Source organism: Salmo trutta, chromosome 21, assembly GCF_901001165.1.
Source record: "Salmo trutta chromosome 21, fSalTru1.1, whole genome shotgun sequence".
NCBI lineage: Eukaryota > Metazoa > Chordata > Actinopteri > Salmoniformes > Salmonidae > Salmo > Salmo trutta.
In genome coordinates, this window is record NC_042977.1 from 10,186,301 (window position 1) to 10,211,238 (window position 24,938).

General features: G+C 42.8%; 2 protein-coding genes across 5 annotated transcripts in view; one reads left to right on the forward strand and one right to left on the reverse strand.

Moving 5' to 3' along the window:
- The window catches only part of LOC115156642 (parafibromin-like), a 76,648-nt gene that overhangs the window by 36,538 nt on the left and 15,172 nt on the right, over positions 1 to 24,938 (forward strand). Inside the window, exon 12 of the mRNA XM_029704155.1 lies at positions 16,639 to 16,696. Within this exon, the coding sequence (XP_029560015.1) occupies positions 16,639 to 16,696 (58 nt within the window). The remainder of the gene's footprint in view (positions 1 to 16,638; positions 16,697 to 24,938) is intronic.
- The window catches only part of LOC115156645 (beta-1,3-galactosyltransferase 2), a 46,055-nt gene that overhangs the window by 4,976 nt on the left and 16,141 nt on the right, over positions 1 to 24,938 (reverse strand). The window contains exon 1 of one of the 4 annotated variants that reach the window (XM_029704157.1): positions 11,311 to 14,564. The exons of 2 other annotated variants lie outside the window; for them this stretch is intronic. The gene's annotated coding sequence lies outside the window, so the exon portion shown is untranslated. Of the gene's footprint in view, positions 1 to 1,897; positions 2,311 to 11,310; positions 14,565 to 24,938 lie in introns of those variants that run through there. One more of the 4 variants, XM_029704158.1, reaches the window with a different exon arrangement.

Sequence of the window (24,938 nt, forward strand, 5' to 3'; positions counted from 1 at the left end):
AAGCAGGTTCACACTGAGCACATGTGACAGACGTGACAGAGTCTGGAGACGCCGTGGAGAACGTTCTGCTGCCTGCAACATCCTCCAGCATGACCGGTTTGGCGGTGGGTCAGTCATGGTGTGGGGTGGCATTTCTTTGGGGGGCCGCACAGCCCTCCATGTGCTCGCCAGAGGTAGCCTGACTGCCATTAGGTACCGAGATGAGATCCTCAGACCCCTTGTGAGACCATATGCTGGTGCGGTTGGCCCTGGGTTCCTCCTAATGCAAGACAATGCTAGACCTCATGTGGCTGGAGTGTGTCAGCAGTTCCTGCAAGAGGAAGGCATTGATGCTATGGACTGGCCCGCCCGTTCCCCAGACCTGAATCCAATTGAGCACATCTGGGACATCATGTCTCGCTCCATCCACCAATGCCACGTTGCACCACAGACTGTCCAGGAGTTGGCGGATGCTTTAGTCCAGGTCTGGGAGGAGATCCCTCAGGAGACCATCCGCCACCTCATCAGGAGCATGCCCAGACATTGTAGGGAGGTCATACAGGCACGTGGAGGCCACACACACTACTGAGCCTCATTTTGACTTGTTTTAAGGACATTACATTAAAGTTGGATCAGCCTGTAGTGTGGATTTCCACTTTAATTTTGAGTGACTCCAAATCCAGACCTTCATGGGTTGATAAATTGGATTTCCATTGATTCTTTTTGTTATTTTGTTGTCAGCACATTCAAGTATGTAAAGAAAAAAGTATTTAATAAGATTATTTCTTTCATTCAGATCTAGGTGTTGTTTAAGTGTTACCTTTATTTTTTTGAGCAGTATATTTGTGTAGGCTATTTTGCATCAAGCTTATTGACGAGAAAAATATCATCCAACCCATAGGGTATCTCACTGCACCCTTATATGCCATGTCTTGAAATATGCAGACAATATCTATTTTAATACTTCTGAAAGCCAAATTTCTAACTCCACCCATAACTTTTGGACTTTAACATTCCCAGAAGGCGTGGATTATTATAACCTAATGAACAGTCCATTCATAACTAGATTTCTTCACATTGCTGTGCAGGAAAAGGATGTCATCTCTGAAACCACAGAGACACTTTATCCTTTTGGAACCACACAATTACCAGGTGGACAGTAGGCCTGTTGAAGCGATAGAGGAAATCAACAAGATCCATAAGTATTCTTTCACAATAGCTGGCCTTATGTTATCTGCAGTTTTGAACTGCACTGTCCCACTCTGTGTTGGCTAACATCCACTCATCATTTATGTAATAGGCTGTAAGGCACAAGTATCCTATTTTTTTGAAAATCGTCAGTCCACATGTCAAGTGTAATTGCGCCATTGTATTTACCGAAGTTCTCTCTCAACTCTGGGAACACCCGCCAGCTGATTTTGTTGTTGCCTGATGCAGGACTCTAGTGCAATAGGAGAGCGACTGACTGGAACATTCACACCTCCATTAATTTACAAAAGGTTAGTCTAATAGATCGCCCTTGGGTGTGTGAAATCCCCCAATTTGTGGCACATTTTAGACTACTGATAAATGCTGCTGTCAGAGTTGAGTCCTATTGTAAAGTGTAGGCTAATGGCAAAAAAGTGTGAACTTGCAATGTATTTGAGGCTTAAGAACTCTGAAGTTTTACATTTTAACTCCATATCACAGACCAGATTTGACCTAACAAAAAATACATCAACCCCTACAAATATATTCATTTATTATAATTCAAATGAAATTGGCTGTAGCGAGAGAGAGAGACTGCACACTAAAGATCATCCATCAGGGAGTCGATGGCTTGAATAGTCTGGCTGGAAATGGAATCCAATGTAAAAATGTGCAACAGACCATAAAGACCAGCAGTAGATTTATTTAAGAATTATTATGTCTACTGTACCTGTTCATTTTCCTGTGCGTTCGGCGTAACACAGGCATCTGACGATTAGTGTTTGTGAATATCACTGTCCGTGACCGTAATCCCCAAGTCTAATGTTATTTTTTTAAATGTCCATGAGAGATGCAACCCGAAAAAGCATTAAAGACAAGAGTTAATGAGTACTTGAGGTCATCGAGTAAGTCTGGATTTGGTCTGTTCTCCCTTCGGGATCGGTGTCCCTTCCACGGGACAGTTGAGCTAACATAGGCTAATGCGATTAGCATGAGGTTGTAAGTAACAAAATTTACCAGGACAGAAAGCTTAAATGATTGTTAATTTAAATGCACTGTCCAATTTGCAGTAGCTATCACAGTGAAATAGTACCATGCTATTGTTTGAGGAGAGTGCAAAGTTTTTAATAAACAAAGTAGGCACATTTGGGCAGTCTTGATACATTTTTTACAGAAATGCAATGGTTCATTGGATCAGTCTAAAACTTTGCACAGACACTGCTGCTGTCTAGTGGCCAACATCTAAATTACACCTGGGCTGGAATAATACATTATGGACTTTTCTCTTGCATTTCAAAGATGGTACAAAAAAATATAAATAAACGGTTGTTTTTTTTCTTTCGTATTTTACCAGATCTATTGTGTTTTATTCTCCTCCATTCCATTAACATTTCCACAAACCTCAAAGTGTTTCCTTTCAAATGGTAACAAGAATATGCATATCCTTGCGTCAGGGTCTGAGTTACAGGCAGTTAGATTTGGGCATGTCATTTTAGGTGAAAATAGAAAAAAGGGGGCGGATCCTTAAGAGGGAACTTGATGGTATTGCAATAGCCTAATAAATTTGACATTTAACTTGAATCTTCTCTCCATTTTACCCACAGGCAAAATGACATAGTTTAGCATAGTCCCATGTAGACCATGGCACTTGCAACGCTATGGTTGTGGGTTCAATTCCTACGTGGGACAAGTATGAAGAGGGGGGAAAAAAAGAGAATGCATGCACTCACTACTATAAGTCGTGGCTGCTAAACAACTGAAATGTGAATCAATAGTTTTTTTTATTGCCAGTATAATTTAGCAGCTTTGACATGCATCATCCAAACAGCCGCTGAAGGGCAAATGAGATCTAATGCAGACGTCTCTACGATATCTTGCCAATGTGCAAACGCTCTCCATACGACATCAGCCCGATGGATCGTGTATACATCGGGCAGACGTCAGCGAGATGTGTGTATGTGCTGTCTGGGGTGATGACATGCAAGTTATGTTAAGACAGCTACAGAAAACAGGACTCTTAGTCCTACAGCTCCATGTCATTTCAATAAAAACCTTGAACCCACCTGTCCCTGAATTTACTGAAATATGTGTATTTTACACTGTAGCAGTAGGCCTATATTTAGATAAATATCATGAAAGACCGACTTACTGAGCATTTCATCTGCAAAGCGCCATGAAGGTCTGCTGCAGGGTATGCATATTAACAGTAGCCGCCAGTCTAATAAACCAATTTAGTATACACAATCACAAAGAGAACCATTATTTTGTTTAGGAAGGTCATAAAAAAAATTATACAAAGACAATTTTTCAAAAGAACAGAATGTCATGTTTTAAGAAGTATTTCTCTGTGCTATAGTAGCTGAGTCTATGGTTGCTTCATGTCAACGAAATTAACTTATGCTCTTTCAGATCGGGTATAGCAATCAAAACGTCTGGCCTGCATGGATCTCCGTAGGATTATTTGGGAAAGTAAGCAAGCAGCATGCCGCCCTCTGGTGGTTTTAAAGAGCATTAACAGCAACGACGGCTGACCGTAAAATACTAGGATGTTATGCACTAACGTGCTGTACCATACCGCAGCAGCCTGCAAGCTGTGCTGCTGTATGACAACTTTTTAAAGGAGGAACCACTATCATTCACACTAGTGTGTACAAAACATTAGGAACACTTCTTTTTAATGAGACTGACCAGGTAAATCCTATGATCCCTTATTGATGTCACCTGTTAAATCCACTTCAATCAGTGTAGATGAAGAGAAGAGTGGTTAAAGAATCATTTTCAAGCCTTGGGACAATTGAGACATGGATTGTGTATGTGTGCCATTCATAGGGTGAATGGGCAAGACACAAGATTTAACCTCTCTGGGCCAGTGGGACGCTTGCGTCCCACCCTAATCAACAGCCAGTGGAATCGCGTCGCGCTAAATGCAAAACCTCATAAATGCTATAACTTCAATTTCTCAAACATATGACTATTTTACACCGTTTTATAGATACACCTCTCCTGAATCGAACCATGTTGTCCGATTTCAAAAAGGCTTTACAGCAAAAGCAAAACATTAGATTATGTCAGCAGAGTACCCAGCCAGAAATAATCACACAGCCATTTTCAAAGCAACTAGCATGCATCACAAATACCCAAAACACAGCTAAATGCAGCACTAACCTTTGACAACCTTCATCAGATGACACTCCTAGGACATCATGTTACACAACACATGCATTTTTTTGTTCGATAAAGTTCATATTTTATATATAAAAACAGCATTTTACATCGGCGCATGACGTTCAGAAAATCTTTTGCCTCAAATGCTTCCGGTTTATTAGCGCTACAATTTACAAAATTACTATTCGAAAACATTGTTAAAATGTAATATTGTCATTCAAAGACTTATAGATTAACATGTCTTGAATGCAATCTCTTTGCCAGATTTAAAAATAACTTTACTGGGAAATCACACTTTGCAATAAATGACATGGTATGCCCAGAAAAAAAGTCTAGGCTATAAATGTTGGAGCCATCTTGGAACGATCAACCATCAAAAATACTATTGTAAATAATCCCTTACCTTTTGATTATCTTTATCAGAAAGCACTTCTAGGAATCCCAGGTCCATAACAAATGTAGTTTTGTTCAAAAAAGTTAATAATTTATGTCCCAATAGTGTTAGCGCGCTCCGAAGGCTAGTGAAAATATACCGTGTGCGTCTGACTTGTCGTCAGGAATGAGCAAAAAAAAAATATTTAAGTTCGTTCAAACATGTCAAACGTTGTATAACATAAATCTTTAGGGGCTTTTTCAACCAGGGCTTCAATAATATTCCATTGGGACGGTTGCATTGTCTTTCAAAACGTTTCGAAAAGGGAGAGTACCCATGGGCGCCGACGTCACAATGGTAATGGCCCATCCCCTGTGACCAAGATAAACAGGCTCTCTTTCAGTCTTTTTTGATAGTAGGAGACTCAAACCACTTTGTAAAGACTGGGGACATCTAGTGGAAGCCATAGGAAGTGCTAAATGATCCACAAGCCCCTGTGTGTTTCAATGGCAAATGTTTGAAGTGATATCCACACATCAGATTTCAGTTTCCTGTCAGGATTTGTCTCAGGGTTTTGCCTGCCATATGAGTTCTGTTATACTCACAGACACCATTCAAACAGTTTTAGAAACTTTAGGGTGTTTTCTATCCAAAGCCAGTAATTATATGCATATTCTAGTTACTGGGCAGGAGTAGTAACCAGATTAAATCGGGTACGTTTTTTTATCCGGCCGTGTCAATACTGCCCCCTAGCCCTAACAGGTTTTAAGTGCCTTTGGACCGGGTAGGATAGTAGGTGCCAGGCGCACCGGTTTGAGTGTGTCAAGAACTGCAATGCTGTTGGGTTTTTCACACTAAAAAGTTTCCTGTGTGAATCAAGAATGATCCACCACCCAAAGGACATACTGCCATCTTGACACAAATTATAGTCATGGGCCAGCATCCATGTGGAATGCTTTCGACACCTTTTGTTAAGTGCATGCCCCGATGAATTGAGGGCAAAAGGGGATGCAACTCAATATTAGGATGGTGTTCCTAATGTTTTGTACACAGTATGTAAAACTGTCCGAATGTGAAACTAAGTGTCTTGTCTTTGACAGAGAGAAAAGACAGTTGTAGATACACTACCGTTCAAAAGTTTGTCACTTAGAAATTCCTTTTGTTTTTTTAAATAAAATATTTTTTTGTCCGTTTTTAAAATGACAAATTGATCAGAAATACAGTGTAGACATTGTTAATGTTGTAAATGACTATTGAAGCTGGAAACGGCTGATTTTTGTTTTAATGGAATATCTACATAGGCTCATTATCAGCCACCATCACTCCTGTGTTCCAATGGCACGTTGTGTTAGCTAATCCAAGTTTATAATTTTAAAAGGCTAATTGATCATTAGAAAGCCTTTTTGCAATTATGTTAGCACAGCTAACAAAAACATAAAACTGTTTTGTTTTGATTAAAGAAGCAATAAAACTGTCCTTCTTTAGACTAGTTGAGAATCTGGAGCATCAGCATTTGTGGGTTCGATTACAGGCTCAAAATGGCCAGAAACAAAGCTCTTCCTTCTGAAACTCGTTAGTCTATTCTTGTTCTGAGAAATGAAGGCTATTCCATGCGAAAAATTGCCAAGAAACTGAAGATCTCGTACAACGCTGTGTACTACTCCCTTCACAGAACAGCGCAAACTGGCTCTAATGGTAATCCGTCTGGCCCTGCGGCCTTGTGAATGTTGACCTGTTTAAAGATCTTACATCGGCTGTGGAGAGCATGATCACACAGTCATCCGGAACAGCTGATGCTCTCATGCATGTTTCAGTGTTACTTTCCTTGAAGCAAGCATAGAAGTCATTTAGCTTGTCTGGTAGGCTCGTGTCACTGGTCAGCTCTCGGCTGTGCTTCCCTTTGTCGTCTAATAGTTTGCAAGCCCTGCCACATCTGACGAGCGTTGGAGCCAGTGTAGTACGATTTGATCTCAGTCCTGTATTGATGCTTTGCCTTTTGATAGTTCGTCGGAGGGCTTAGCGGGATTTCTTATAAGCTTTCGGGTTAGAGTCCCGCTCCTTGAAAGCGGCAGCTCTACCCTTTAGCTCATAGCGGATGTTGACGGTAATCCATGGCTTTTGGTTGGGGTATATACGTACAGTCACTGTGGGGACAACGTCATCGAGGGCACTTATTGATGAAGCCAGTGACCAATGTGGTGTACTCCTAAATGCCATCGGAAGAATTCCGGAACATATTCCAGTCTGTGCTAGCAAAACAGTCCTGTAGCTTAGCATCTGCTTCATCTGAACACCTTTTTTTTTTTTTTTAATCCCTGTTGCTTCCTCTTTGAATTTTTGCTTGTAAAGCAGGAATCAGGAGGATAGAATTATGGTCAGATTTGCCTATAGTGTGTGTGTTACCACACACGGTAATGTGAAGAAAAACATTACCTGTACCAAAGTCGGATTAGAATATAGGCCAAGGACTAGATGGGGTGTATTTTTGCTACCACTTTTAGTCTTTGGTTGTTTACTACACAACCTTACTCTTTTTAACACATGGCCTCACATGTGAATCCTTAAAGACATGGGTGGGACTAAGGCTTTAGAGGGTGTGAACAATGCTGAATGGGTGTAGACAAAAGTGCTCTCCAGTAGGTGTACTATTTTCTCAAAAGTGGGGTTACAAATGTATGAACTTTAAAAGCAGAATTACTTTCCTATTGTTCCTCAACTGCGGTGTATAATACAGTGCCTTTGGAAAGTATTCGGACCCCTTGACTTTCCACATTTTGTTATGTTAAAGCCTTATTCTAAAACGGGTTAAATAAAACAATTTCCTTATCAATCTACACAAAATACCCCATAATGACGAAGCGGAAACAGGTTTTTAGAAACAGATTATATTTACTTAGGTATTCAGACCTGTTGCTTTGAGACTCGTAAATGAGCTCAGGTGCATCCTGTTTCCATTGCTCATCCTTGATGTTTCTGCAACTTGATTGGAGTCCTCCTGTGGTAAATTCATGATTGATTGCACATGATTTGGAAAGGCGCACACACCTGTCTATATAAGGTCCCACAGTTGACAGTGCATTTCAGAGCAAAAACCAAGCCATGAGGTCGAAGAAATTGTCCATAGTGCTCTGAGACAGGATTGTTTCCAAAATAAATTCTGCAGCTTTGAAGGTCCCCAAGAACACAGCGGCCTCCATTCTTAAGTGGAAGAAGTTTGGAACCACCAAGACTCTTCCTAGAGCTGGCCGCCCGGGCCAAACTGAGCAATCGGGGGAGAGGACCCGCAGTCAGGGAGGTGACCAAGAACCCGATGGTCACTCTGACAGAGCTCTAGAGTTCCTCTGTGGAGATGGCAGAACCTTCCAGAAGGACAACTATCTCTGCAGCGCTCCACCAATTAGGCCTTAATGGTAGAGTGGCCAGACGGAAGCCACTCCTCCGTAAAAGGCACATGACAGCCGCTTGGAGTTTGCCAAAAGGTACCTAAAGACTCTCAGACCATAAGAAACAGGATTCTCTGGTCTGATGAAACAAAGGTTAAAATCCTTGGCCTAAATGCCAAGCGTCACATCTGGAGGAAAGCTGGCACCATCCCTACGGTGAAGCGTGGTGGCAGCATCATGCTGTGGGGATGTTTTTCAGGGGCAGGGACTGGGAGACTAGTCAGGATCAAGGCAAAGATGAACGGCGCAAAGTACAGAGAGATCCTTGATAACCTCAGACTGGGGCAAAGTTTCACCTTCCAACAGGACAATGACCCTAAGCACAAAGCCAAGACAACACAGGAGTGGCTTTGGGACAAGTCTCAGAATGTCCTTGGGTAACCTGCCAGAGCCCAGACTTGAACCTGATCGAACATCTGGAGAGACCTGAAAATAGCTGTGCAGCAACGCTCTACATCCAACCTGACAGAGCATGAGAGGATCTGCAGAGAAGAATGGGAGAAACTCCCCAAATACAAGTGTGCAAAGCTTGTAGCGTCACACCCAAGAAGACTCGAGGCTGTATTCACTGCCAAATGTGCTTCAACAAAGTACTGACTAAAGGGTCTGAATACAAACCAGTTTTTGCTTTGTCATTATGGGGTATTGGGTGTAGATTGATGCGGGGGGGGGACGACGACGACGACGACACGTTGAACATTTTTAGAATAAAGCTGTAAGCTAACTTAGTCAAGGGGTCTGAATACTTTCCGAAGGCACTGTATACCATTGTCTAGCTCTGAGTCTCTACTTTTATCCAATGAAAAATAAAATAACACTTTCAAATTTCGCTACGTAGGACCCAACTACTCATTTCAAGGTTTTTCTTTATTTTCTACATTGTAGAATAATAATAAAATAGATCAAAACTATGAAATAACACATGGAATCATGTAGTAACCAAAAAAAGTGTTAGACGAATAAAAATATATTTTAGGTTCTTCAAAGTAGCCACCCTTTGCTTTGAAAACAGATTTGCACACTCTTGGCATTCTCTTAACCAGCTTCATGAGGTAGTCACCTGGAATGCATTTCAATTAACAGGTGTGCCGAAAGTTAATTTGTGGAATTTCTTTCCTTAATGCGTTTCAGCCAATCAGTTGTTGTGACAATGTAGGGGTGGTATAAAGAAGATGGCCCTATTTGGTAATAGACCAAGTCCATATTACGTCAAGAACAGCTCAAATAAGCATCGAGGAACAACAGTCCATCATTACTTTAAGACATGAAGGTCAGTCAATCTGGAAAATTTCAATAACTTTGAAAGTTTCAAGTACAGTCGCAAAAACCAAGCGTTATGATTAAACTGGCTCTCATGAGGACCGCCACAGGAAAGGAGACCCAGAGTTACCTCTGCTGCAGAGGATAAGTTCATTAGAGTTAACTGCACCTCCGATTGCAGCCCAAATAAATGCTTCAGGGTTCAAGTGATACATACATTTTTCTGAGACTGTGAATCAGGCATTAATGGTCGAGTTGCTGCAAAAAAAACACTACTAAAGGACACCAATAAGAAGTGACTTGCTTGGGCCAAGAAACACGAGCAATGGACATTACACCAGTGGAAATCTGTCATTTGGTCTGAGTCTAAATTTGAGATTTTTGGTTCCAACCGGCGTCTTTGTGAGACGCAGAGTCGGTGAACAGATGATCTCCGCATGTGTGGTTCCCACCGTGAGGCATGGAGGAGGTGGTATGATGGTGCTTTGCTGGTGACACTGATTTTATTTCGAAGGCACACTTAACCAGCATGGCTACCACAGCATTCTGCAGCGATATGCCATCTCATCTGGTTTGCGCTTAGTCCCACTATAATTTGTTTTCCAACAAGACAATGACCCAACACACCTCCAGGCTGTGTAAGGGCTATTTGACCAAGAAGGAGAGTGATGGAGTGCTGCATCAGATGACCTGGCCTCCACAATCACCTGACCTCAACCCAGTTGAGATGGTTTGGGATGAGTTGGACCGCAGTGTGAAGGAAAAGCAGCCAACAAGTGCTCTGCATATCTGGCAACACCAACACTGTTGGAAAAGCATTCCAAAAAGCTTGTTGAGAGAATGCCAAGAGTGTGCAAAGCTGTCATCAAGGCAAAGGGTGGCTACTTTGAAGAATCTCAAATGTAAATATGTTTAACACTTTTGGTTACTACATAATTCCATGTGTTATTTCATAGTTTTGATGTCTTCACTATTATTCTAAAATGTAGAAAATGGTACAAATAAAGAAAAACCCTTGAATAAGTAGCTGTGTCAACTTTTGAATGGTACTGTATGTGTTACAATTTACATTAAAAGAACTATTAATAATGTCGCTTTGCATGTGAGTCATGCAAGTCTAGTAACTGGAGCCAGTTACTTTTGAGAGTTAATAAACCAAATTACTCTTTTAATGAATGACATGCCACTGGATCTATTATTATACTTGTGTTTACATGTGTATCCGTTATGAAGAGGAAACCAACATCCTGTTAGAGTAACTAATGAGCAAATTTTCTCTCTTAAATTGAGGGCTATTTGTGCCTTTCCTTGTAAGAAACCGCCCCTGTGCATGATTAAGGTTACTATCTAATATATGGGTGGACTAAATAAGTTAACTATGAGGATCTTCTCTGTCCTCAATTGCTCATTTAGACAATTGGAGGAATTCATACTTGGATAAGGTGTAAGCAAGAAGTGGGCACATTTGGAAAAGCAACCCAAGCTAACTGAAAAGGTATGTTTAATTTAGATTGCTGTGAAAGCACTGCACTGTTTTCACATTTTTGGGCAACTAGTCCCCTGGAGTGGTGTGGGTTCTCTCACATTCAACTGGATTACATGCTGCTCTCTTAAAATACCCCCTCCAGACAAAGGGTTGTTTGTGAGAGTGCACAAAAGGTGCTGAAAAGCCAAATCCCTCATGTAGGCATCCTCAGGAATGCAAAGAAACATTAAACACACACACCCCAATGTGTTCTCAGGTTCTAAACAAAAACGAGCTCTCAAAGCTATACATTCCTTCCTAACAGCCAGTACCTGTGCATCAGTGTGTACATGGCAGCTTTTACTACCAATACGCTCTTGTAAGAGCATGTGCGTATTTTTGAGCTGTAATTGAGCACACCGGACCAGAAGACATACCTGTTCCCCAGTGCAAGTCGTTTCAGGGCAGGACGGAGGGCTTGCTCCCCTCATCTCTCATCTACTAGGGCACAACAACCTACCCATGACTCTGCCCAGTGCTGCTGCCAGCTTCAATGGTTTATCTCTCTCTTCTTCCTGTCCACCACACACCTTGGCTCAGCTCCGTCTCACGGTTACCGTTTTATCGCTGCTTTTCTATCACTGTGTGTGGTGGCCCAATCACGGCGCGACTGCTTCTATGGATCCCGTTTTGGACGGTGTCGTTCCTTCTCTGCCATGTTTTTCAATGCCTCTTGCTGCGAACGCACCCACACGCGCAGAGCGATCCCTCCCTTGGTTTTAAATATGACTCATTGTCAAATTCACTCAGGCACACTGGCTCTTGGTGCCTGTGTGTGTGTGTGTGTGTGTAGAGCACCGGAGCTGCATTCTCTCCGTCCACGGTGCTCTCTCGCGTCGCTTATGTCTCTTCTGCCTCCACACGCTCCCCCTCCATCAACCTCCCTCGCTCCCCATCTCTCTTGCTGTGCTATCGCTCTGTCGCATCTGCTCTAGCTGGTGGGGGCTACTGAGGGGGGCAGGGCTGTTTTCTCTATATGGTCTGATGGATAGTTGCAGGCTTGGTGATAGTATGCTAGTGTTGTCACGATACCAGATTTTAGTGTTGCACGGTATACCGGTACCACTGTAATGTCACGGTACCAAAACGCCATGATACTTATGATACCAACATTTTAGAATACCGTAGTACCGTGTATACTACCGACTTTTTCAGTCCTACCAATCTAAAGAATCTGCTGGCGCCTGTTATAAAAGGTTTATAAAGTCAGTTTTGTTTAAATTCAGTTGAATTTAATAAGCAACAGCCACTAGTTTCTTGTATGCGCGGGTCCAATATCCACCCCACTTTCATGCGCATATCATGTGTGGCAGCTGTAATCAGCCAGCTGCATCCCCTACATGCCCTTACCTGCTTCTCTCCGTCCACTCTTCATGCGTGTCTATTCCTCTGTCAGTTTTAGAAATATATAATTTAGCCGTGATGGCGAGCGGGGATGCAGACCCAGATGAGTATTCTGTTAGATTTGTACATTTGTTACATTGGAGCAGCGCCCAAAGCGAGCAATGTATCAACATTGTATCATGTTATAACCAAGAGTACAGACTAGTCTGAGTAGACTTTGAAAGTTCAATGTCATGCAGCCTCAGCTGCAGTGTCAGCGAGGGAACATAGAGCACCACTTTGACAGGCATGCTTACAGCAAAGAAAAATGTTTTGTCTCTAGCCTAAACGGTAAAATAAATATGACCCATTTTTACTGGATGTGCCTTTTTTTTCTTTTTAATCGGGATTCACGCGCATTTTATATTTATTGGTTTGATAACAAATGTTATGTAAATATGAAAAATATTTTGGCTGGTAAAAGATCTGAGTGGCTGGTAGATTTTTATCTACCTGCCACAGTGGCTAGGGGACCAAAAAGTTAATTTTAGGCTATGGTTCGGATCATTACATTTTTTGAAATGTACTGAAGAAAAATAAAGTATCCCTTTACATTTCTCGTAGAGAGCATGGCTCTTCTGTGGCTTGTTGTGCAGGCCTATGACTGGCATTCCAGTCAGGCCAGTGTTGAGATGTAGTTAAGCAGCTTGACTTCCACAGACTATCCCAGCAAAGGTGCTGATTCACTAATCTGTCTGTGAGGCCAGTAGATCATGAATAGGAAAGAGAAGACAGTGGGAAAGCAACTAGATGAGAGGGAGATTAAGGGATGAGCTCTAGAGGGATAGACCAAAAGCCTTTGTGGGGCAGAGGCCCCATACATTGAGGTTTACTTACTTTTTGACTGGACTGGAGGACTATTGGCCTAGTATTGACTGATTTTTGAGAGTTAGGGTGACCAATGTCATTAAGAATTGGCACCAAAGAAGTACAGGCCTACATAGAAATGGTTACTTATATTTTCTACGTACTTCGAGAATCTCAAGTGAATACCCCTCGCATCCTTTCTCTTCCTCCTCATTGGATGACAGTCACACGTCCCTCCACTCTGACCTCCAATGGATTTTGGAGAGAGAGAACGTGAGGAATTTGCAATTGAAATTCTCCCTTGGACTAGATTGACAAGATTTGCATTAAACCGCCCCTCTAACTCCTCACTCCTTTATTGATGGACGATGTGCGCTATCTGGACAGCTAAATTAATCTGATAAAATATTCACAGTTCATTATTTTGACAAAACAAAACAGGCTTGCATAATTTATTGCATGAGAACTTTAATGTACCGCAATAATTAAAAAAACAGCCCATGGGCCCGGGATTTTCATTGCATTCTCTTGACTCTGCCCTGAACTATTGAATCATATCTGTCATCTACAACTCACCACTCTGTGCTGCTGCCCATGGAGTTAACTGACAAATCTGCAGGAAGCCGGCGCATTATGAGTTCTGCGTAAAATGATATGAAAACATATCTGTATAACTCTGTGTCTCCTGAACAAATTGCTCTGGTCACAGCAGTTTTCCCTACCATTGAATCTGCCACCTACCTGTGTTGGAAAATAATCTATGGGGAACACTGGGTCAACTGGTGACTCTTTATGAAGTTCTGTGGACCATGTGCCATACATCTCCAATAAAATAAGAGACTAAAGAATTATTCAACCTATTAGTAGAAATCCAACAGGAACCAATGTGTCAAAGAAACATTGCCAGTATTTCATGTAATGCTTCAGGGTGGAGTTTCCCCTAGGTTCTAATCTAGGATCAGCTTCCCTTTCCCCAATCCTAACCTGAACCATTAGGGGGAAATGCAAAACTGACCAAAGATCAGCGTCTAGGGGCAACTTCATCTGAAGCATTCCTAAATAATGTGTATGCCATTGAGGTTCTGGAAAATGGTTCCTCTTTTTTTTTCTGTACTGAGCAAATTTCAGGTCTGCTGAGTGCAAACTTGAACGTTGTGAAAATTCTGTGGAAATTTCAGCATGTGTTTACTGTAAACACTGAGGCTGTACCCGCTTTAAGTTTCAGACAGTGGTCAAATAGGCTTCTGTGGATGATCATAATGTAGGCCTACCAGAGGACCTACCATCAAAAACAAAATGCATCCCATAACATTTGAACATGGAAATGGCTGTTCTATCATGCAGCCTACAATAGCAGCCAATGTTTGGTGTAAAATGTAGGCCTACGGAATGTACATTTGGGAAAAAAACATGCAGGGCTTTACATTAACCTGTTTATCCACTTGTCCTTCAGACAAGGTGACTGAAAATGTTTGATGCAAGAAACCACTTTACAAAATAAAATGCATTATTATTCCCATACCATTATTACAGCGAATCAGATCAATTATGCTACCCTCTACCGTATTGGCTACGTAGATTAGTCAAGCTTGTCTCAAAATACAACAGTCCTACGTGTCAATGCAATAGAATCTGACTCCGATGCGTTCTGCCTACAACAAAATCACTTGCATAGTTTTGCATACTAAAAAGTCTTGCATACTTTGTTTTGGTTCGGTATGTTGCATTGAAAGTTGCTAATGTTGATTTGATCACAATTCCCACCGTAAAGGGAAGCATTGATAGTGTTAACTAAGGGGGGGGGGGGGGGGTTGAGTGAAGTTCAATTGCGGGCTTATTTCTAATGCGCGCAGCTTAGTGATACAATCACTGGTTTGAGTCCCAGGCTCTGGCCGGATCGACAGTATTGAGAGCTCTGACAGTATCGACACTTAGAAACAACCCCCTGTATATGTAGATGTTTCTACAGCTCTTTGAAGCCGAGCTCTGGGACTGTCATTAAGATGATGAATTATCACTAGACCTTAGAGGGTATGACCCTTGATACACTCCCATCAGACTAGACGCACACAAGGGTAATCAGCCTGAGGGAGGAGGGAGCAACAGTCATCATACACAACACTGAGGCTCTTGATAAGGACAATATATACAATGCAATCGGAAAGTATTCAGATCCCTTCTCTTGTACGTACAGCCTTATTCTAAGTCTACACACAATAACCCATGATGACAAAGCGAAAACAGGTTTTAGAAATGTTTGCAAATTTAAAAATGATAAACCGATCTTATTTGCGTACGTATTTAAACCCTTTGCTATGAGACTTGAAATTGAGCTCGGGTGCATCCTGTTTCCATTGATCATAATTGGAGTCCACCTATGGGAAATTTAAATTGATTAAACATGATTTGGAAAGGCACACAGCTGTCTATATAATGTCCAACAATTGACCGTGCATGTCAGAGCAAAAACCAAGCCATGAGGTCGAAGGGATTGTCCGTAGAGCTCCAAGACAGGATTTTGTTGAGGCACAGATCTGGGGAAGGGTACCAAAACATTTCTGCAGCATTGAAGGTCCCCAAGAACACAGTGGCCTCCATCATTCTTAAATGGAAGAAGTTGGGAACCACCAAGACTCTTCCTAGAGTTGACCGCTCGGCCAAACTAAGCAATCGGGAGAAGAGCCTTGGTCAGGGAGGTCACCAAGAACCCGATGGTCACTGACAGAGTTCCTCTGTGGAGATGGGAGAACCTTCCAGAAGGACAACCATCTCTGCAGCACTCTACCAATCAGGCCTTTATGGTAGGGTGGCCAGACGGAAGCCTCTCCTCAGTAAAAGGCACACGACGGCTCGCTTGGAGTTTGCCAAAGGCACCTGAAGGACTCTCAGACCATGACAAACAAGATTCTCTAGTCTGATTGAACTCTTTGGCCTGAATGCCAAGCATCACGTCTGGAAGAAACCTGGCACCATCCCTACAGTGAAGCATGGTGGTGGTGGCAGCATCATGCTGTGGGGATGTTTTTCAGCGGCAGAGACTGGGAGACTAGTCAGGATCAAGGGAAAGATGAACAGAGCAAAGTACAGAGAGATCCTTGATGAAAACCGCCCCAGTAGGAGGTCCTGAGCGCTCTGAAGCAGAAGGTTTACCTTCCAACAGGACAACGACCCTAAGCACACAGCCAAGACAACGCAGGAGTGGCTTCGGGACAAGTTTCTAAATGTCCTTGAGTGGCCCAGCCAGAGCCTGAACTTGAACCCGATCGAACATCTCTGGAGAGACCTGAAAATAGCTGTGCAGTGACGCTCCCCATCCAACCTGACAGAGCTTGAGAGGATCTGCAGAGAAGAATGGGAGAAACTCCCCAAATACAGGTGTGCCAAGCTTGTAGTGTCAAATATGTTATAGACGAGTCTGAGTTGGATGGAACTCGCCTACCCTATGCCAATATGTAGGGTTGGCTTTTCATTCATCAGGCTGTAGGTTGACCGTTGTGTTTTTGTTTGTGTTTCAGGAGGGAGCGTCCGCCAGGAAGGCCCAGACACCAGCCCTGCAGCCCGTCCCCAGACCAGGTCTGTATCTGTCACTACCAAAGCAGATGACATGAAAACATTGTGTAAAAGTAGGCCTTTTGTAGAGACAGCTTTCCAAGTCATTCAAAACCCCTGTATCAGCAGTCACCACCAACCCTGGCCCAAAAAGTACCTTTTAGAGCTGGGTTGGAATAAAACCCTGCACGCCACGTCACGTTGAACCCCTAATGCGGTGTGCATGGTTTCATTACAGAACAGTACTCAAATACCTGATTCAAGACCTTTATTGGTTGAATCTCGTGTGTTCGTAATGGGCAGGCCTGCAGACCCTGTTACTCTCAAGGACTGGAATTAGTGGTTGACTCAGTACAGTCATGGCCAAAAGTTTTGAGAATGACACAAATATATTCATTTTCACAAGTCCGCTGCCTCAGTTTGTATGATGGCAATTTGCATATACTCCAGAATGTTATGAAGATTGATCAGATGAATTGCAATTAATTGCAAAGTCCCTCTTTGCCATGCAAATGAACTGAACCCGCTAATGAACTGAATCCCCCAAAAACATTTCCACTGCATTTCAGCCCTGCCACAAAAGGACCAGCTGACATCATGTCAGTGATTCTCTCGTTAACACAGGTGTAAGTGTTCACGAGGACAAGGCTGGAGATCACTCTGTCATGTTGATTGAGTTCGAATAACAGACTGGAAGTTTCAAAAGGAGGGTGGTGCTTGGAATCATTGTTCTTCCTCTGTTAACCATGGTTACCTGCAAGGAAACACGTGCCGTCATCATTGCTTTGCACAAAAAGGGCTTCACAGGCAAGGATATTCCTGCCAGTAAGATTGCACCTAAATCAACCATTTATCACATCAAGAACTTCAAGGAGAGCAGTTCAATTGTTGTGAAGAAGGCTTCAGGGCGCCCAAGAAAGTCCAGCAAGTGCCAGGACCATCTCCTAAAGTTGATTCAGCTGCGGGATCGGGGCACCACCAGTACAGAGCTTGCTCAGGAATGGCAGCAGGCAGGTGTGAGTGCATCTGCACGCACAGTGAGTCGAAGACTTTTGGAGGATGGCCTGGTGTCAAGAAGGGCAGCAAAGAAGCCACTTCTCTCCAGGAAAAACATCAGGGACAGACTGATATTCTGCAAAAGGTACAGGGATTGGACTGCTGAGGACTGGGGTAAAGTAATTTTCTCTGAATCCCCGTTCCGATTGTTTGGGTCATCCAGAAAAAAAGCTTGTCAGAAGAAAAGGTTAGCGCTACCATCATTCCTGTGTCATGCCAACAGTAAAGCATCCTGAGACCATTCATGTGTGGGGTTGCTTCTCAGCCAAGGGAGTGGGCTCACTCACAATTTTGCCTAAGAACACAGCGATGAATAACACTTTCCATGGGCAGAAAACTCCCCAGACCTTAATCCCATTGAGAACTTGTGGTCAATTCTCAAGAGGTGGGTGGACAAACAAAAACCCACAAATTCTGACAAACTACAAGCATTGATTATACAAGAATGGGCTGCCATCAGTCAGGATGTGGCCCAGAAGTTAATTGACATGCCAAGGCGGATTGCAGAGGTCTTGGAAAAAGAAGGATCAACACTGAAAATATTGACTCTTTGCATCAACTTCATGTAATTGTCAATAAAAGCCTTTGACACTTATGAAATGCTTGTAATTATACTTCAGTATTCGATAGTAACATCTGACAAAAATATCTAAAGACACTGAGGCAGCAGACTTTGTGAAAATTAATATATTTGTCATTCTCAAAACTTTTGGCCACGACTGTACATGTAGACAGCTTTCTATGTACTACTTCAACATGTTCCTGCCGTTTGAAACACTTTCTAAGTCTTTCTCGGGACAACTGATGTTGCTTCAAGGTTGTGACCTTCGCCAAACGTAAGGGATGTAAAGATTCAGCATCCGTCCCGATAAGCATCCGTCCTGGGTGCCCAAACCGATCCAAATTAAGCATGCATCAGTGATGGGGAATAAAATTTACACCTGCCAAATGCGGGTCAATTTAGGTATTGGCGAGTAAGAATGCCTATTTCGCCAGCCACGTTGGCGGGTGGTCAATTTGCAAGGCTCTACAGTGCGAGCATTACATTTGTGAATAAAAATAGTCAAAAGTCAAGTATGAACACGTGAGTTAGGGTTAGAAAAATGCTGCAGTATCTCTTTACAAATGATTTCTGTGGTTTTGTTTCATAGCAGCTAATTGCACAAAGAAATACGAATCCTATATCCCACCTCACGCAGCAACACTGCCTGGTAGGGGAGCTGTGTGCAGTAAGTGAAGTTCATTCATAGATAATTTTTTTGGAGGCATAAATTTAGTGTTATTTACTTGAATATCTACAAAGTGAGCCACTATACCATATTACTTCTTAATAATAGATTTCTTGTTTTACACTGAACAACAATTTTGAAACAATTTAAAAGATTTTACTGAGTTCCAATTCATATTACAGTTACGTTATAGCCTTATTCTAAAATGGATGAAATCGTTTTTTTCCTAATAAATACACACACTACCCCATAATGACAAAGCAAAAACATGTTTTTAGAAATGTTTGCAAATGTATTAATAAAAGAACTTGCATCACATTTACACAAGTATCTAGACCCTTTAATCAGTACTTTGTTGAAGCCCCTTTGGCAGCAATAACAGCCTAGAGTCTTCTTAGGTATGAAGCTACAAGCTTGTATTTGGGGAGTTTCTCCCATTCTTCTCTGTAGATCCTCTCAAGCTATGTCAGGTTGGATGGGGAGCGTCGCTGCACAGCTATTTTCAGGTCTCCAGAGATTTTTGATCGGGCTCTGGCTCAAGGACTTTCAGGGACTTGTCCCGAAGCCATTCCTGCGTTGTCTTGGCTGTGTGCTTCGCCCCAGCTCTGGAGCAGGTTATCAAGGCTCTCTCTGTACTTTGCTCCATTCATCTTTGCCTCGATCCTGACTAGTCGCCCAGTCCCTGCCGTTGAATAACATCCACAGCATGACGCTGCCACCACCATGCTTCACCGACGGGATGGTTCCAGGTTTCCTCCACATGTGACACTTGGCATTCAGGCCAAAGAGTTCAATCTTGGTTATCAGACCAGATAATCTTCTGTCATGGTCTGCAAGTCCTTTAGGTGCCTTTTGGCAAACTCCAAGCGAGCTGTCATGTGCCTTTTACTGAGGAGAGGCTTCCGTCTGGCCACCCTACCATAAAGGCATGATTGGTGGAGTGCTGCAGAGATGGTTGTCCTTCAGGTAGGTTCTCTCATCTCCACAGAGGAACTGGAGCTCTGCCAGAGTGACCATCGGGTTCTTGGTCACCTACCTGACCAAGGCCCTTCTCCCCCGATTGTTCAGTTTGGCCAGGCGGCCAGCTCTAGGAAGAGTCTTGATGGTTCCAAACTTCTACTTAAAAATGGAGGCCACTGTGTTCTTGGGGATCTTCAATGCTCCAGAAATTGTTGGTACCCTTCCCCAGATCTGTGCCTCGACACAATCCTGTTTCGGAGCTCTACGGACAATTCCTTTGACCTCATGGCTTGGTTTTTGCTCTGACATGCACTGTGGGACCTTTATATAGACAGGTGTGTGCCTTTCCAGATCATGTTTAATCAATTGAATTTACTACAGGCTCCTACAACTTGATTGGAGCCAACATCTCAAGTATGATCATTTGAAACAGGGTGCACATGAGCTCAATTTTGCGTCTCATAGCTAAGGGTCTGAATACTTATTTACATAAGGTATCTGTTTTTAAACACATTTGCGGAAATTTCTAAACTGTTTTCGGGTATTGGGTATTGTGTGTAGATTTTTTTTTTTTACTAAATCCATTTTAGAACAAGGCTGTAATGTAATAAAATGTGGAAAGAGTCAAGGGGTCTGAATACTTTGACCACCATTTGCCTCATGCAGCGCGACACATCTCCTTCGCATAGAGTTGATCAGGCTGTTGCTTGTGGAATGTGGTCCCATTTCTCTTCAATGTCTGTGCAAAGTTGCTGGATATTGGCGGGAACTAGAACACATTGATCCAGAGTGTCCCAAATATGCTCAATGGGAGACATGTCGGAGTATGCAGGCCATGGAAGAACTTGCACATTTTCGGCTTTCAGAAAATGCGACATGGGGCCGTGCTTTATAATGCTGAAACATAAGGAAATGGCAGCTCGATGAAGTGCACGACAATTGGCCTCAGGATCTCGTCACGGTATCTCTGTGCATTCAAATTGCCATCGATAAAATGCAATTGTGTATGTTGTCCGTAGCTTATGCCAGCCCATACTATAACCCCACCGCCACCATGAGGCACTCTGTTCACAACATTGATAACAGAAAACCACTCGCTCACACAACACCATCTGCCTGGTGGACTTCCTGAAGTCAGCATGCCAATTGCACACTCCCTCAAAACTTGAGACATATTTGTGGCGTTGTGACAGAACTTTGCATTTTAGTGGCCTTCTATTGTCCCCAGCACAAGGTGCACCTTTGTAATGATCATGCTGTTTAATCAGCTTCTTAATATGCAACACCTGTCAGATGGATGAATTATCTTGACAAAGGATAAATGCTCACTAACAGGGATGTAAACAAAGTTTTAGAGAAACAAGTTTTTTTTGTGCATATGGAACATTTCTGGTATCTTATTTCAGCTCATGAAATTTGGGACCAGCACATTACATGTTGCGTTTTATGTTTTTGTTGAAAAAATCTGAGCGGCTGGTAGATTTTTCTTTATCTACCTGCAACAGTGGCTGGTAGACCAAAAAAAGTAAATGTTTCTCTATGCGTTGGAATACTTGGGAACAGATTTCCAAAATGTTAATCACTTGGCGCTGATTTCTTGATTCTCAGTCTTATGTCCAACAATTTAAAAAAGTATATGCTAAAAATTTGTGGGTGCAAATAGTTGGGGATTCCTGGTCTAAACTAGAGATGCACGATATATCGGTGAACATTTCGGAATTAGCTAAAAATGCCAACATCGGTATCGGACGATATCTAGTTTAACGGCGATGTTAAAAAAACGATGTCAAAGCTAACGTGCATACCTATATAACGTGGGTACGCCACGTAAAATTTGGCGCTACACGTGCAACACAGCATTCCTAACCTAGCCCACACAATGTCTGCTGTGTGGATCAAGCAGTCATTTGAAAGGGTAAGAAAATTTCAGCGAGACAACTCAAATGCCAATGGAATTCATTGCCCTTGACAATCAACCGTTCTCTGTCGTGGGTGATGTTGGCTTTTGCCGACTGGTCGAGCACCAGTACACACTACCAAGTGCGCTATTTTTCAGATGTTGCCCTACCGGAGTTAAACAGTAATAGCGTCACTATTAGCTTCACGACATACATGCTATGGATCGCCGTTTGGGTCATTGCGTGTCAAAAAAGATACAGTAGCACTGTCAAAGCGGTGCAAACACTAGCCACGAACGATGTGTTTTACAATACCGTGTTAGTAATAAAGCATTGTTTGTTTGACTGCAACTTCTGGGGTAGCTAGCTTTAGCTTGGTACCAAGCTAGCACTAATACAACCAGCCTGAAACTGCAGTCATTTTCATTATTCTTAGCAATGATTTAGGAATCCTTGTGAGTAAGTATTAGCTAGGTTGCCACTTGTTGTTCGCCTATTGAAAGTCAGTTCATGAAAATAAATGGCTAGCCAGCTACTTAAGCCTGTTGACCAAAGCTAACGTTATCCAGCTACCTTCGTCTGGCTAGTGAGGCTCGACCGGACCGGGTTATGTGTTGTGAAGCTAGCTACTGTTGGGCTTCTTTTCTTGGGCTTCTATTTAATGAATACTCAAAATGTGCACTTATAAATCATATCAATTTTAATCAAAATACAGCTGTAGACTGAAGTCAAAGATCAAACATACAACTGATGTCTCTCCTGAGTTCTGCAAAATAGGAAAAGTCCAAGTTGCTTTTATTATGCTTGCAGTCAACCCATATTGATGTAACTGCCAACATCACCACCTACTCGTGAGACCAAGCCCATGCATACACAGTTATACAAACTTGAAGGGCCCAGCAGTAATTATACAAAAAAAAGGGCCCAGCAGTAATTTTCCACTCCCCCAGTTGCTTTATAGTGGTATGTCTGACTTGTTTCTCATCTCTTTCGCTCCCCTGCAGGGTTCTGTCTATGAATCTCTTTATGCCTTGAGGTGCATTCTCACGACACCCTGTTATGACTGCAATAATTCAAAGCTGAATTATATTAATTTGCTAAATGCCATGCTAATTTCTAAAGATTAATTTTGACAGTAGTAGCTCAACAACATTTGATCTGCAAAAATGACAAGTTAATCAGTGGGTGTTGGCGGTTTCAGATAAGTGGGGGGAATAAAAGTATAAATTGCCCCTACCCCTAATTCCTACACACACACTCGACTTCGAGAAGTCATCCCATCAGCAGCAGATGGTAATAAACCAAATCGCATGAATTCGTTCCCCAAAACAAATCACACTAACACATATCGTATCAGAGGCTATGGATCTAGATGCGTATATTGAATTGTTCATGAAAGGAGAGCTGCCAAACGTCAACGTTATAAACGTCCTGTCAATTCTGTGATCGGCATCCTACACGGAACGCGGTCAGACAAGTATTTAGCAGCTGCCATGAAGCGTCCGTCATTGTTCCTACACAAGGCATTTATCTTGGAAATGAAAAGAACATGAGGTCCAGAGCTGAAGGTCAGCCCTTCCCCGCTCTTTGTGCAGCGTGATGAATCACATGTCTGTTTTGCTATACCCTTCTGACATTCGGCATCTCTATGGCTGTGTAGAGAAGTCACATTCTCTGTGTGTGTGTTTAGGGGCGTGTTTTTGTGTGACACGCACTATATAGACAAAAGTATGTGGGCACGCCTTCAAATTTGTGGATTTGTTGCTGGCAAGTGTATATAAAATCGAGTACAGTCTGCAATCTCCATAGACAAACATTGGCAGTAGAATGGCCTTACTGAAGAGCTCAGTGACTTTCAACGTGGCACCGTCATAGGATGCCACCTCTCCAACAAATCAGTTTGTCAAATGTCTGCCCTGGTCAACTAAGTGCTGTTGTTGCTTCTAGACATTTCCACTTCACAATAACTGCTCAGCTGCGACGTGGTAGGCCACACAAGCTCACAGAACTGGACCGGTGAGTGCTGAAGCGCGCAGTACGTAAAAATTCTGTCCTCGGTTTCAACACTCACTACCGAGTTCCAAACTGCCTCTGGAAGGAGCTTCATGAAATGGGTTGCTATGGCCAAGCAGCCACACACAAGCCTAAGATCATCATGCGAAATGCCAACCGTCGGCTAGAGTGGTGTAAAGCTCGCCCTGGAGCAGTAGAAACGTTTTTTTTTTGGAGTGCTGAATCACGCTTCACCATATGGCAGGCCGACGGACAAATCTGTGTTTTGAGGATGCTGGGAGAACGGTACCTGCCCCAATGCATACTACCAACTGTAAAGTTTGGTGGAGAAGGAATAATGGTCTGGGGCTGTTTTTCATGCTTTGGGCTAGGCCCCATAGTTCCAGTGAAGGGGAAATCTTAATGCTACAACATACCATGGCATTCCAAACGATTCTGTGCTTCCAACTTGATTGCAACAGTTTGGGGAAGGTCCTTTCCTGTTTCAGCATGACAATGCCCCTGTGCATGTAGTGTGCGTCAACGTTGTGAGCGATAGTGAAAGAGCGAATCTCCTTTTGGGCTGACTAGCACGTCCCCCAGTTAGAGGTGAATAAGGCAACCTCAAAGTTACACAGACAAGGGTACTTTGACACACACACAGATGAAATATACATGGAAAGGTAGTGGTTCTGAAACAAAAGAAACCGAGGTAATGAATGCACTGTACACAATACAGTAACTGATAGCACAAGTAGAGCAACAAGGCTATTAACAAAGGAAGGACTGATTGAACCTTGATATGCTACCTGCACATACAGGTATTACTAAACAGCTATACACAAAGGCATCATACACCAATGGTAACAGCTAACTACGAAGAACAATATACAAATGTCACAACTCACTTTGTGCACGCACACCATCCCACAAGTCCAGAGATATGAGTCCAGCTGTTGCTCTGTGACTGCTTGAAAGAGGCAAGAGGGGGAGTCGGGAATTGCCTGTGATTGGCTGAGCCCACGTTGTGATAAGGCCCCAGGCAACCATGACCCCTAGCAACCAATCTGTTTGGCTAGGGCCAGGGGTGTGAAGGCCAGAGGTGCGACCCATAGCCTAGCCTGCTAAGCT